General features: G+C 33.0%; 2 protein-coding genes across 2 annotated transcripts; one reads left to right on the forward strand and one right to left on the reverse strand.

Moving 5' to 3' along the window:
- Positions 1-2,293: 2,293 nt before the first annotated feature.
- LOC132727934 (transcription factor IIIB 50 kDa subunit-like) lies at positions 2,294-7,133 on the reverse strand. The gene is made up of 2 exons (XM_060713532.1): positions 6,938-7,133; positions 2,294-4,845 (listed from the first exon to the last, which is right to left on the reverse strand). The coding sequence occupies exons 1-2, from the start codon at positions 7,070-7,072 to the stop codon at positions 3,370-3,372; spliced, it is 1,611 nt and encodes a 536-aa protein (XP_060569515.1). The 5' UTR covers positions 7,073-7,133; the 3' UTR covers positions 2,294-3,369.
- A 2,255-nt stretch (positions 7,134-9,388) lies between these two features.
- Positions 9,389-13,072, forward strand: LOC132727935 (orexin receptor type 2-like). The gene is made up of 2 exons (XM_060713533.1): positions 9,389-9,683; positions 11,532-13,072. The coding sequence occupies exon 2, from the start codon at positions 11,546-11,548 to the stop codon at positions 12,836-12,838; it is 1,293 nt and encodes a 430-aa protein (XP_060569516.1). The 5' UTR covers positions 9,389-9,683; positions 11,532-11,545; the 3' UTR covers positions 12,839-13,072.
- Positions 13,073-14,263: the final 1,191 nt, after the last annotated feature.

The following is a 14,263-nucleotide window of genomic DNA, read 5'->3' on the forward strand; positions in this document are numbered from 1 at the left end:
GGCTTTTTATTTGAACAAACTTGGTAGACACCATGAGAACATGTTTCATGCTATAATATCTTAGCTCTAGCTCTTTGAGTTCTTTAAAAGAAGATTTTTTTAAGTTTTTACTAATATGCACATAGGGAAAATCAAATGACCCCCGGGGCGGGGCCAATTTTGACCCTAGGGCTTTTAATTGAACAAAACTTTGTAGACACTCATTAGAAGATGTTTCATGCTAAATATCTTAGCTCTAGCTCTTTGGGTTCTTTTAAAAAGAAGATTTTTTAAGTTTTAAACTATATGCATATAGGGAAAATCAAAGACACCCTGGGGCGGGGGCCAATTTTGAACCCTAGGGCTTTTATTTGAAAAACTTGGAAGACACTCACTAGAAGATGTTTCATGCTTTATATCTAAACACTAGCTATCTGGGTTTTTTCAAAGAAGATTTTTAAGTTTTTGCTATACACAGTCATATAAGGAAAATCAATGACCCCCGGGCGGGGCCAATTTTGACCCTAGGGCTTTGATTTGAACAAACTTTGTAGACACACACTAGAAGATGTTTCATGCTTAATAGCTAAACTCCAGCTATTTGGGTTTTTTTTAAGAAGATTTTTTAAGTTTTTGCTATACACATATAAGGAAAATCAATGACCCCCCGGGGCGGAGCCAATTTTGACTCCAGGGCTTTTATTTGAACAAACTTGGTAGACACCTATTAGAACATGTTTCATGCTAAATATCTTAGCTCTAGCTCTTTGAGTTCTTTAAAAGAAGATTTTTTAAGTTTTTACTATATGCATATAGGGAAAATCAATGACCCCCTGGGGCGGGGCCAATTTTGACCCTAGGGCTTTTAATTGAACAAACTTTGTAGACACTCATTAGAAAATGTTTCATGCTAAATATCTTAGCTCTAGCTCTTTGGGTTCTTTAAAAGAAGATTTTTTAAGTTTTAACTATATGCATATAGGGAAAATCAAAGACACCCTGGGGCGGGGCCAATTTTGACCCTAGGGCTTTTAATTGAACAAACTTTGTAGACACTCATTAGAAGATGTTTCATGCTAAATATCTTAGCTCTAGCTCTTTGGGTTCTTTAAAAGAAGATTTTTTAAGTTTTAACTATATGCATATAGGGAAAATCCAAAGACACACCCTGGGGCGGGGCCAATTTTGACCCTAGGGCTTTTATTTGAACAAACTTGGTAGACACTCACTAGAAGATGTTTCATGCTTTATATCTAAACACTAGCTATCTGGGTTTTTTCAAAGAAGATTTTTAAGTTTTTTGCTATACACAGTCATATAAGGAAAATCAATGACCCCCGGGGCGGGGCCAATTTTGACCCTAGGGCTTTGATTTGAACAAACTTTGTAGACACACACTAGAAGATGTTTTCATGCTTAAATAGCTAAACTCCAGCTATTTGGGTTTTTTTTTAAGAAGATTTTTTTAAGTTTTTGCTATACACATATAAGGAAAATCAATGACCCCCCCGGGGCGGAGCCAATTTTGACTCCAGGGCTTTTATTTGAACAAACTTGGTAGACACCTATTAGAACATGTTTCATGCTAAATATCTTAGCTCTAGCTCTTTGAGTTCTTTAAAAGAAGATTTTTAAAGTTTTTACTATATGCATATAGGGAAAATCAATGACCCCTGGGGCGGGGCCAATTTTGACCCTAGGGCTTTGATTTGAACAAACTTGGTAGGCACTCATTAGAAGATGTTTCATGCCAAATATCTAAGCTCTAGCTCTTATGGTTTTTAGAAAGAAGATTTTTTTAAGTTTTTCTTATTGGTTGCCATGGCAACCAGAGTTTTTAATGGAATTTAAATTTTGAACAACTTTGAAAGGGGTCCACCTAAGGATCATTTCTGTAAAGTTTGGTTGCAATTGGCCATGTAGTTTAGGAGGAGATGTTGTTTGAAAAGTTTGACGCCATTTTTTGAAGGACGCACGACGCACGACGGACGCAGAGTGATGACAAAAGCTCACCTTTGAGCACTTCGTGCTCAGGTGAGCTAAAAAAAGAAGTCGGTGAATCAACAAAGTTATAACTTAAGTAAATTAACAAACATATAAAGCTCTGGACATGAGTGAATTGTTTAATTTTAGAAAGCACTACATATCACAATCAATGAATTTTTGAATAAATAAAGCATTTGATAACACATTTTTCAACAATCTGGATGTTATGAAATGAATGAACTGTTGAATAAAAGGCCCATTAAGTCTGAAAATGGTTTAACAAAGAGTTTCACTTTTGATTACCTGTGACAGTTTCTGAATGACACTCTTTTTCTTTTTTTTTTTTTTTTTTTTTTGGTAATTTGTACAGTTATAGTGATTTGGTAAACAAGTTTCTTTACATTTTTGCTACCTTAATCAGAACAATAATTTTGATGTCATTACTTAAGATGATTTTTATAAGCTATTGAAATGTTCTAAATCTATACCTACAACATAATGATTGAACAACATATTTGCACTTTCTACATAAAGAAAAAAAATCATTTTTTAAGGCTTAATGTGCCTTTAATGTAGAATATCTTTTCGATATCAGTGAATAGTTTTATATAAAATAGTTAATAACAGTGAAATAATTTGATATCATTCAAATTCAAATACTAAACAAATTATTTTTGTATAATGTGCTTGAAATGAATTTGCGAATAAGTAGAGATTTAGGTATAATTAACTTACATAAGTGAATTTTTTAGAAAGACCTGGGTATCAGTTAGTTGTTGAATTATAATACAGATCTGGGTATACATGAATATTGGACTTACAATGTAGGAAGATCTGGACATCAGTGAATTAATGAATTAATACAGATATGGTTATCAGTTAATTATTGAATTAATACAAATCAGGATATCAATTAATTGTTGAATTAATACAAATCTGTTTATTCATTAATTGTTGAATTAATACAAATCTGTTTATCAATTAATTGTTGAATTAATACAGATATTGATATGAATTAATTGTTGAATTAATACAAATCTGTTTATCAAGTAATTGTTGAATTAATACAGATATTTATTGATATCAATTAATTGTTGAATTAATACAGATATTTATTGATATCAGTTGTGAAATTAATAACGATCTGAGTATAAAATTGTTCAATTTATACAGATCTGGTCATCAATTAATTGTTGAATTAATACATATCTGGTTATCAGTTGTGAAATTAATAAAGATTTGGGTATACATGAATTGTGGAATTTATACAGATCTAGTAATCATTTAATTGTTCAATTAATACAGATAAGGAGATCAGATGTAAAATTAAGATCTGTATATCTGCTGTGGAATTAATAACAATCCAAGTATAACTGAAACTTTGAGCAAATAAAATAACAATAATCAGTCATAAAACTCTTCATCTGAGCAAGAACCAGCAACTTCTTCATACCCCTCTGGTTTATTTGTTAATCTTGATAACAAATGATTAAAATTACTGGCTCCTTCCACTTCACCAGTATCGTCAATATCACCATTATTATAATCACTGTTATCACAACTATCATCATCATTGTCATCACTTTTATCATGGACACCGTCATTAACATCATTGCCATCCTCCACTTTTACATCTTTGTAAGTTTTAACTTTGTCATCATCATTATCTACATCCTTTCTTTCACCTGTGACAAAACCACCTGCACCATTTGATTCTTCTTTGACAGTTTCTACAGATTTACTTGTTTCCTCAACAACATTATCAGTATGTTTGTCTTCGTCTAAACAACCAAGGAATATGTTCATTTTCTGCTTCTTCTTTACTTCTTTTGGTGTTAATATATATTGATCAGTATCATCATCAGAACCAAGATCAAAATTTTCAATATCTGAACTGTCATCATTCATTTGTTTTTCTCTAGATTTACCAACTTTCTTCTTCTTTTCTACAGGTGTATCAATGTCGTTCTCTGAAGTTTCTTCCACATGCTTTCTTTTTGGAAATTTACGAAAAGTAGTTACAGAATCTAGTAAAAGTTCTTCATCTACCTCAGTGATTTGTTTATCAGTTTCTTCCAGTTCGTTCACAGCAGTAAGAACTGTTTGAACAAATAACGATGTCTGATACTTTATAATGTCCTTCAAATGAACTTCAACATGATCAATCTTTACACCAGATCCTTTCAACCATGGTAACTCTTTTGCCATTGCTTTCAGTGCTTCTTCTATTTCAGAGCGACAAGAATACTTGTTGGTAAGTTTAAATTTAAACATTTTACAAAACGCCTTAAATGTAAGCTTTCTATACTTGCTAATGTCCGATGCCTTGAATGCGTAGTAAGCACATGGTACAGCGTATGATGTACAGCATCGACCGCTCGTGACCATTAAACGCTGCATCATCTGTATAATTTGATTACCCATTTTCACTATATCTTTGTCTAAATCTGATTGAGATAAAATCCTAAAAGCCTCATTTTCAATATCTAGTGGTGGTAGATGTACATTATGGTTATGCTTTAAGGTTTTCAATGCTGCTCCAAATCTTTTCGCAGATTTTTCTATATTTAGAAAGAAGCTCAGCTCTCGGATATTGATAGAAATGTGAGCCATTCTTGCTGAAGAGTACAAACATGCTAGGCACATTGCCTTCTTTGTGTCCGATAAAGTATTATATAGTTCTGTATCAAAAACTTTCTCATACAAATGGCATGCCTCGTCTATTATATGTTCACCGACTTTAAGTTGATTACCAATGTTGGTTATTAAATTTTTACCAGCTAGTTTGTGCCTTTCAGAAGCAGTGGATCCAAGTTTCATCCAATTCTTGGTACCTTTGGCTCTAGGACCGTAGGCTTTACCGTCACTAAGAGATGTACCCTGAAAAGACAATAAATTCTTAATGCTTAAAAAGTTGAAACAAGAATGTTAATTCAGTTACAGAAAAAAGAAAAAATGACCTACTACTTATAACCAATCAATTTGAGAAATATAAAGACCTATTATGTAGTGACCCCATTATGAAAAAAGTTCACATGTATGTATACACTGAATTTCATATTCAGAGCGACAGATAAGGTGCGTATTTAATATGCAAATACGCAAAGCGTATTAAAACCCATTAAAAAAAATAAAATAGTCTTAAAGATCCATGTGTATTGTCATTTTCATCACCGCAAAAGTAGACTATATGTGTATATTAAAATGAAAATCAAATTAAAAAAAAAATTAAAGAATATATAGAATTCTATACCTATCAATGAAATTTCAGTGTCAGTTCTAGTCGAGCACTGCCATTTTCAATGTAACTCAATGATAATAGGCAGGGTATTCCGATAACGAGCAATTGCAACTTTTCAGATAAATAATAATTGTCAAGTATTCCGAGTGAAAACAGAAGTGGTGCATAAAATTATACCACATGACTCCTTGAACACAGAAAATTGATTTTTTCTTTTAACCAATTCCCCCTTTCATAGGCTTTGCCTTTAAATTTCATATTAGTTTAAATAAATTATTGATAAGTGAAGTGTCTCCAGTTTTATTCGGGGAAGTCAAAGTCCGGGTTTGCCAGCAGGTCGGGCTTTTGCTTGCCCTGCTATAAACTACACGTGTTTAAATTTTAAAAGATAATCAAATAAAAGAACAATTAAAAAATATATATAATTCTATACTGGTTTCCTAGCAGTTTCCGGCCATAAATTGCACTTTTTAACAAATAAAATAAAAATCATTTTATGGAGGGGTACAAAACTGTGACAGAACAAAGTTAGGTACCTGTCCAGTATTGCCATGTGTTTAATGTTGCACTTTCATTTTACTTTTTAATTTGAATACAGGCCTGAAACGTAACACCTTTTTCACCTTTATTCAAAAATTCATAGCAGTTCTCCAGACCTTTTTTATTCTGAATATAATTCAGTACCATAAAGCAATGTTAAGATGGTTTTATCAGACAAACAGAACTTCCCAACCTTTTTCGTGTTGTCTGCAAAAATATTTTCCAAAGTATTGATTTACCTAAAATGGGGTCTTAGTTATTGCTCATGGATATTCAAACTAGAATTCCCCAGGTGTTGCTTATTTTTGAAAGTCGCAAGTTCACATATGTTACTTTAAATAACAGGCAAAACTTCAAAACATATATATCATTGTACTATTTTGAATGCTGTTTAGCATAGAAAACAAATGTCTCTCTGATTGATGAAATAATGTGAATGCTTTACTGGTAAAAATAGACGGTACTGGACGAAAATGATAAACGGCCGGAAAACTGCTAGGGGACGGAAACTGCTAGGAAACCAGTACCTATCAATGAAATTTTTAGTGTCAGTTATAGTTATGCGCCGCCATTTAGGCCTACAATATAACTCAATATTAATAGGCCGTGTATTCCTATAACAGAACAAATCTCAACTTTTCGGATTAATAATAATCGTCGAGTGAAAACGGAAGCGGTGCATGTACCAAATGACACCTTTAAAATGGAAAAATAAAAGGAATTTTATAACGACTTCCCTGTTCATAGGCTTTCCCTAATTTAAATCATATCTTTTTAAAAACAGTTTCAGCTTTTTTAGGTACTGAAACCATGAGACTCATTTCTTCATAATTGAATACCCAATTGATCTTTAAATTGTACGGTCGCAGGTTTAAGAATACCCAATTAAATGGAGCAATTTATACTCAATTCATAAAGAAATGATGGAGTAAAACCCAACTCACTTTTAAAGCTTATCTGTTGCTCTGATATTAATGTATTATTTACAAATTATCATTAAATATACTTATCTACTTATAACAGATATTCAATTTCCCGAAGAATTATGTTCAATAACGAATCATAGCCCACCGTCATGACCGTGAATTTATGAACACTGATGAAAAGAAACTGATCGACTGGCGACAAAAAAAAATCATTATTAACTGATTAAAGAAGGTTCTGCAGTGTACACATTCAGATATTATTTACCTCAAATCGATCATCAGATGTCAGTTCATGCATATCATTGTCCATAGCACCACACTCTGTGCAAACTCGCACAGTCCGTCCATTCTCCGTATCCTCTGTAACGGAATTTTCACCACAAACAGGGCAGTTGTCCATTTTTCTGTCGGTCTACTTTCGTTTTCACGGTTGTTGTTGTTGTTGTTGTCGTTGCATTCGGAGAACCTCGCCAAAAGTATGACTAAAATATGAAACGGAGATTTCCGTCTGACTTTTAAACACAACGGATACTGTAGCGTATTTCGGCAAACTAAATGGCTAGTCTATATAATCGTGTGGATAGATATATTGACATAAAATATTATTTGATCGTTTCATATTTTTAACTTTTTATTGTATAAATTATTGTTTATTTAATAAGTTCATACTTAATCTCAGTAAAATGAATGATTTTCGTTTCAAATCAATAGGCCTACTTCATGCAATACTTACTGTAGTCATTTTAAAGTGTTTTATTTCTATGGTTTCTTTATCAACAGGGTGTGGGGTTGTGGGGATTGGGTGGGATTAGTATTCTGTTGATACACTGCACTTGCAATTCAGAAGACTTCTAAAAATAAAGTCAGTGGACTTCTAAATGCAGTGAACTTCTATATTGTACATGACATTTACTTACTAAATCTGTAATGTTTGCACGGTGAATCAACACGATATTTCTCAATTTCAGTTTTTCGTTAAAGATATATAGTTTTCTATACATGTAAGTTAGATATTTTTCTTGAGCATGATCAAGAAGCCCTCTAGCACTGATTTCAAAAAAAAAAAAAAAAGAAATATAATTTAAATAGATAAATCTAATAATAAAGTAGTTTTGATAAATTTGTGGACAGTCGCAAATATTGTTAACATCTAACGAATTGCTACCCCACAGTAATAGCTCAACATTAAGCGGATGAAAAAACCTGGTTTCTGCGAGAATCCACCATTTACATCAAAATATCAATAGGGGACATCCACTAGTAATGACCCATCAATATGTGACCTTTGAACTAGCGATCCCAAAATCAATAGGTGTCATCTACTTCATTCAATGATTTTTGAATACGATATTCAATATGTGATATATGAAGATTTTGTGATAAGAAGTTTTCATGATAATGAGCGGAAACCATTCTAACATTAAGGGCACTTGTGACCTTGACCTTTAACCTAGTTACCCCAAAATCAATAGGGGTCACCTACTAGTTAAGACCAATCAGTATGTGAAATATGAGGACTGTGTGATAAATAATTTTCAAGAAAATAAGCAGAAACCATTCTGGCATTTAACAATACATGGACTAACAGGTTAAAGAATACCTAATTTAAATGGAGCCAATACCCAATTCCGCATGAAATAATGGGGAGTAATACCCAATTCACTTTCAAAGCTTATCTGTTGCTCCATTAAGAGGATGAAAAAATCTGGTTTCTGCGAGAATCAACCATTTATATCAAAATATGAAAACATGATTCAAATATCATTTACATGTAGGCCTACCATTCTGCATTCTTAATCCTTCTTGCAAGTTATTGCAAAACTAAAATTTTATTTACGTACTTAAGTTACTATATCAAAAATTGCTTAATGAAACTATATAGATTTCAAAGGAAATCTCTTTTTTACATTGCTACAATTAGTTTTATTAACTTTAAGTTTTAATGTGATATCAAAGAGGACCCACATATGGAGCGATCAAACGTAAATCTTTTCAGTGAATTCACAAATTACACAAATGTATTTATAAACTATGCAGCTCAAGTCAAATTTATGACACACCCGATACGACTTAATGACCTACTAACTAATGTACTTCTGCATTGAATAATTGTGGCATTTTTAGCAATATGTATCTCGTTTGATCGAGCTCAGGACCAGCACAACGCTTTTGTTATAACATTATTTTATAAATCAGCTAAAGGCCTTTTAGTATGGTGGCTGATTTGGAACGCTTATGTGCTAGAGACAACAGGACAATGCGCCAAACGGCATGTTATCGGACTTTCGTCTTGTCGTTCTGTCGTTAACGATATACGCCAAACGGTCGCGAGGTCTCCTTTGTCGCTCGGCTCAAATCGAAGGATTCGCTTATAAGCCAAACGACAGGGCGACAACGCACCGTTTGGCGTGCTTCGCAAGAGACAGGACGACAGCGCGACAAGCGCCGTTTGGTGCTTTGTCGTGTTGTCGCTAGCGACAAGACGTAAAGGCGATAACGATATAGGTTGCGTTGTCGCTATCGACGACGCACGCGCAATGTACCAAATCAGCCACCATACTTTAGTACAGTTACTTTTTTATTATTCCCGTATGTATTGTAAAAAGGGGAGAAACTCTTGCATTTGTGTAAGCTTTGTAAATTGTTTTCATTTCCCTTTCACCATTCGGAATATCTCAGATTATCTAGTTAAGATTTGTGAACTGCCTTTGTATGTTGTTAAATGGTGAGGATAATTTGCGGTGTGTTTAACATTGAAATTATCAATATGTGTTTGAATCTGTGTTCCCATTTACTCTTAAATTAGATGTAATTTAAAAGAAATTATTATACATCAATTACATTATAAACCAAACCGCAAAGACGACACTTTTAAGACATGTATTAAAGTTAAAACATACATGTACATATATAAAGATTATGACACTGTTAAAATGTCTCTAGTTGAATACATTCCTGTAAAGATAAGAGATAGTGTTTCATACGGGGTAATTTTTTGGATTAACGCACAGGTATGAATATAAAGTTTAATAAAATATATCACGCATATGGTTTTATTGATATAACTTAATTGTGTTTAAATGCTGAATGGTTTTAGGCATACGTTATAACAGTATGGTATTTAACTTGTTCTAACTAATTTGTGTTTTGTTAAAGCAGCATGCCTCCAGATTTAAGCTAGTGAAAAAATCGAGAAAGAAACATGTCCAATTCAGGAAAATAATATGACCATTCTCTTGTAATGTTTTTAAACCGGAAGTGATTAGCCCTTTTCGACAGTATAGAGCCAGCCCAGCCATACAGTCTGAAAAGGCACCATGCCTTTGGTTGCTTTTTTTATTCTTATTTTCAGGTCCCTAAAATGGGCTGTTCAAAATTGAAAACATGGAAACATCCATTACACAAATTTAGCAGTTTAATGGTTAAAAAAATAGCGTTCCAGACCTTCGTTTATTTGCTGCGCATATATCTATACAAATTTAAGATAAGAGATTTGTCCTACATATTTGATAAGTGCTGTTCATGCAGTATTTTCTTTCCATGTCTTTATATGATGGATGCATTTAAGTACAAAATGGAAAAAACGCAGCTTATATATGAGCCGTGTCATGACAAAACCAACATAATGGGTTTGCGACCAGCATCCGCGCAGTCTGATCAGGATCCATGCTGTTCGCTTACAAACCATATAACAAGTACAGAAACTGATAGCGAACAGCATGGATCCTGATCAGACTGCGCGGATGCGCAGGCTGGTCTGGATCCATGCTGGTCGCAAACCTATTATGTTGGTTTTGTCATGACACGGCTCATATAAGATTTAACATTAAAAGAATCAGCATGAACGTGATGTAGATGTATATGATATTAATGAAATGTTTAAAATGCAAATGGTATATAAATGAAAATAGTTTCTTATCAATTAAGTTATACAGTAATGTCCTGTTTCACGAGGAAATGATTTTTTTTTCACCATCGTAACATTGCACGTGCAACATCGTGTCATTGTACCATCGTATTTTCAATATCGTAACATCATGTATTTTGTTCTGTATTTCTGGACGTCTTCACAGACAGAAAGCATGTTAAGTTCGCTATTAACGATAATTCGTTATAAGCGAGTTCGTTATAAGTGGAATCGACTGTATATGTGAATTATAATCCGTCATTTGAATTGCTATGTGATACAGAGGACAAAAATAACTGATTTTAGGTATTATTTCTAATCGTCATGTCTCATATTTTGTAAAAAAAACAAAACAAAAAAACATTATTTTAAACATAAAAATTCATGTTTGAGCACTTAAAAGAAGAGAGAAAAAAATGTTCCTGAGGCAAAATGTGCATTAAAGTTTCAGAATCTGAACAAATGAGTAATGGATTAGTTCTGTTTTTTTGGAACAATCAAAATATAATGCTGGTTCGACCCTTTTAGTATTATACGACTTTTTGGGTTTGATTGTGTTTGAAGCTATAAGTATTATTGAAACACTCTCGGAACCGTTCCTGGAACCAACCAGTACTAAGCAATGAGGGTAACGTTACTTGCACGCGGAAACAATGGTTTGCCGCTGCTATGCGGACAGCAATTATTAGATTACTAGTCCTCGCGTATCATTCACTTAATTTGATGTGAACCAGGCCGCAACTCACAGTAGCTCTTGACAAGGGTAATAATTGAAAATCGTACATGGTTAACATCTATCAAATGCTAGTAAAACAAATAATTATTTACACATCATTCTACATTGTGAACACACAATTTAACAGATCATAGGCAATGTGCAATTTCTAATCAACTGCTATTAACAATCAATAATAAAATCAGTGTAGGAGAAAAACGATTCTGATTATTTCAGATCTGCCGTGTTTTATGATGGAAGACGTGCACGAGATGATAACAGCAGAAACTACAATGAACGTGAATATTGTACAACTTAATGCAACAGAGTTATTAAAATACTTGCCAGTAACTATAATTCTCTTGATTATAATGTGTGTAGGAATTGCTGGAAATATATTAGTTATATACATTTATAAAAGTAAATTCAAGAGATCTAGTGCAAGAGTATATATTCTAAGTTTGGCGTTTGCAGATCTCACGGTGTGCATATTTGGCATACCATATCACGTGTTGGATTTAACACAGATTCTGACCTATCCGAATAAATACCTTTGTAAAGTATTTAGTTATTTTATTGGTGCGTGTACATTTAGTTCAATTTTCATCCTTCTGGTAGTTGGCTTGGATAGATACCTCAAAGTATGTCGACCATTAAAGAGACAGATTGTTGATTTTGGGGACAGAAAAGCGTGCATTATTGCAGTTCTTGTAGCTATTGCGATATCTGTTCCAAACGGAATAATCTACGGTCATAGTTCAGTTAACACTGGCGTGAATAATCACACAGGGATAGAATGTTTTATTGATGATGATTACCAAGGTTCAAGTCTTGTTTTCGGATACCTTGTCTTTAACATGTTTGTTTTTCTCATTTCTGTTGTAATTTTGATAATATTCTACACATTAATTTGCCGTACAATTTATAAAAACGACTCGAACGGGGAAATAACCTTACAAAACAGGCGAAAAGTATGTTTATGTTGCTATGGTGATGCATCTACCGGTGGCGAGGACATAGAAATGGAAGAGGCGGAACAAATAAACATTGAAAATAAAAATGTTTTTAGTGAAGAGGAGAAAGTAATACAACGTCCTTCAAATAAGAAATCCTTATCAACGAAGAAAAACTTTGCAAGAAGGGAAACCTTGATTAGACATGCCGGAAGAAATGAACGGAAAGACAAGGAAAATAATACAAGAAAGATAACTCTGATGATGATGACGATAACTATTGTGTTTATCATCTCTTACCTCCCTTTTATGATAATTTCTGTAATGGATAATTTAGACGAAACATTTTGGGACAGGTTGACGGAATCTAAAGCTATCATATTTGATTTATTGTTGCGTATATATCTAATAAACAATGCAGCCAACCCTATCATATACAGTTTCTGGGATTTCCGATTTAGGAAAGAAACTGCAATACTTATAAGTAAAGTATTTTGTTGCGGGAAACAATCTGTTAAAGACGAAAGTAGAAGTAAAAATAAGTATTCATCCTATAGTCGTTCTACGAAAATAACAGAATACAATTTATAAGCCAGGAATTGTTTTTATGTAAAGAAAATACTGAATGTGTAGTATGTATACATAATGAAAATGACTCCAATGACTTCAAATCCCAGTTGAGGCAACTATTTTTTTTTTTAAGTCAAATAAACATTGAATTGACTATCAGTGTTACAATGAGCCTTATAGCCAATTTACTACAGTTAAAACACTGAAAAGCATTGGTGGCACTATACAAAAACAAATTGGTTTATAATCTCACAACCATCACCTTTCTGACATTCTGAGACCCAAACAAATTCAGCGCCTTCTGTGCTTTGATTTGACATGGCGGGACTGGCAATATTAATAATGTTCCATTCGCCGAATGTCTAGACCAGTGACGTGGTGGTGACGTGGTGCAGAATTCTTATCATTTGCTTGCTCCGTTTTTTCGAGAATACTTAAAAAGACTCAAATCGGGCTAAGAATTGCAAGAATAAGATTTTCAACTCATTTCTGATTAAAGTTCTTCATTTCCTGTTGCGTATTTTTTTTGTTTAAGTGTCCCAGTTAATCTATGTTAGAAATTCAAGTGTGAGCGGTACTTATTTTAACCTAGAAAACTGAACTTGTCTCATTATACACTGTTATCAAAAGCAACCTTCTTTTAAATATAAAATAATTCTATTCTATGTACACAAATGTAGTAGATGTGTATATAGTTGCGCAGCCATTTAAACGTTGATTTTTTTCTCCGAATGAAGACTTTTCTTTTGTGATATGTTATTTTGCGAAAAAACGAGGCATTAAAACATTGTATCAATAAACTTTAAAGTAAAGGAAGGATTTGGTTATTATGTGAATTGGTCACAATCTTATTATAATGATTATCACCACATAAACACTGTGTATGCTATAAAACACAATTCGGAGTTTTACCATCAACTACAAATATTTTATTGAAAAGCGGAATTTGATAACATGAAAATGAATTCCGTATTTATAGAAAAAAAACTTATATTTTCTGTTTATTATATACTTAAGATTCGAAAGACTTTTCCTTTAATTTTGTGTATGGGCTGAATCTGTGTTACGTATCAGTAATGCAGGCTGGATATAGAAAGAATGTAGTCCGTGCAGATACCAGTAAAATACGAAATATGTTTATGTTTATGTGAAAATATTTTTTTATTGTAAAAATGCGGAAAATAAAAATATGCATTATATTTTATCAGTAGTTCTCAAGTATACCATAAATGTGTATCTATAAAATTGTTTAAATCTGCCAAATCCGCCGCTATATATGCGAAGGTTTGTGGGGGTGGGGCGGTGTGGGGGAGTAGCTAGGTATTTACACTAGCAAAGATTTTACACGTATAACCTTTCATTCTCGACTTTCACGATCAATAAAACTGTACATGTAATGTTTGCAATTGTTTTTATTATATTAGGAGACCACTTTATTAAATTCCC

This window comes from Ruditapes philippinarum, unplaced genomic scaffold (genome assembly GCF_026571515.1).
Source record: "Ruditapes philippinarum isolate M1 unplaced genomic scaffold, ASM2657151v2 ctg12607_1_1_1_1, whole genome shotgun sequence".
Lineage (NCBI taxonomy): Eukaryota > Metazoa > Mollusca > Bivalvia > Venerida > Veneridae > Ruditapes > Ruditapes philippinarum.

Coding starts and splice junctions, on each gene's coding strand:
- LOC132727935 (XM_060713533.1), top strand. CDS start 11,546: ATGATGGAAGACGTGCACGAGATGATAACAGCAGAAACTACAATGAAC.
- LOC132727934 (XM_060713532.1), bottom strand. CDS start 7,072: ATGGACAACTGCCCTGTTTGTGGTGAAAATTCCGTTACAGAGGATACG. Junction 4,846..6,937: donor CATCTGATGATCGATTTGAG/GTAAATAATATC, acceptor TTGTCTTTTCAG/GGTACATCTCTTAGTGACGG.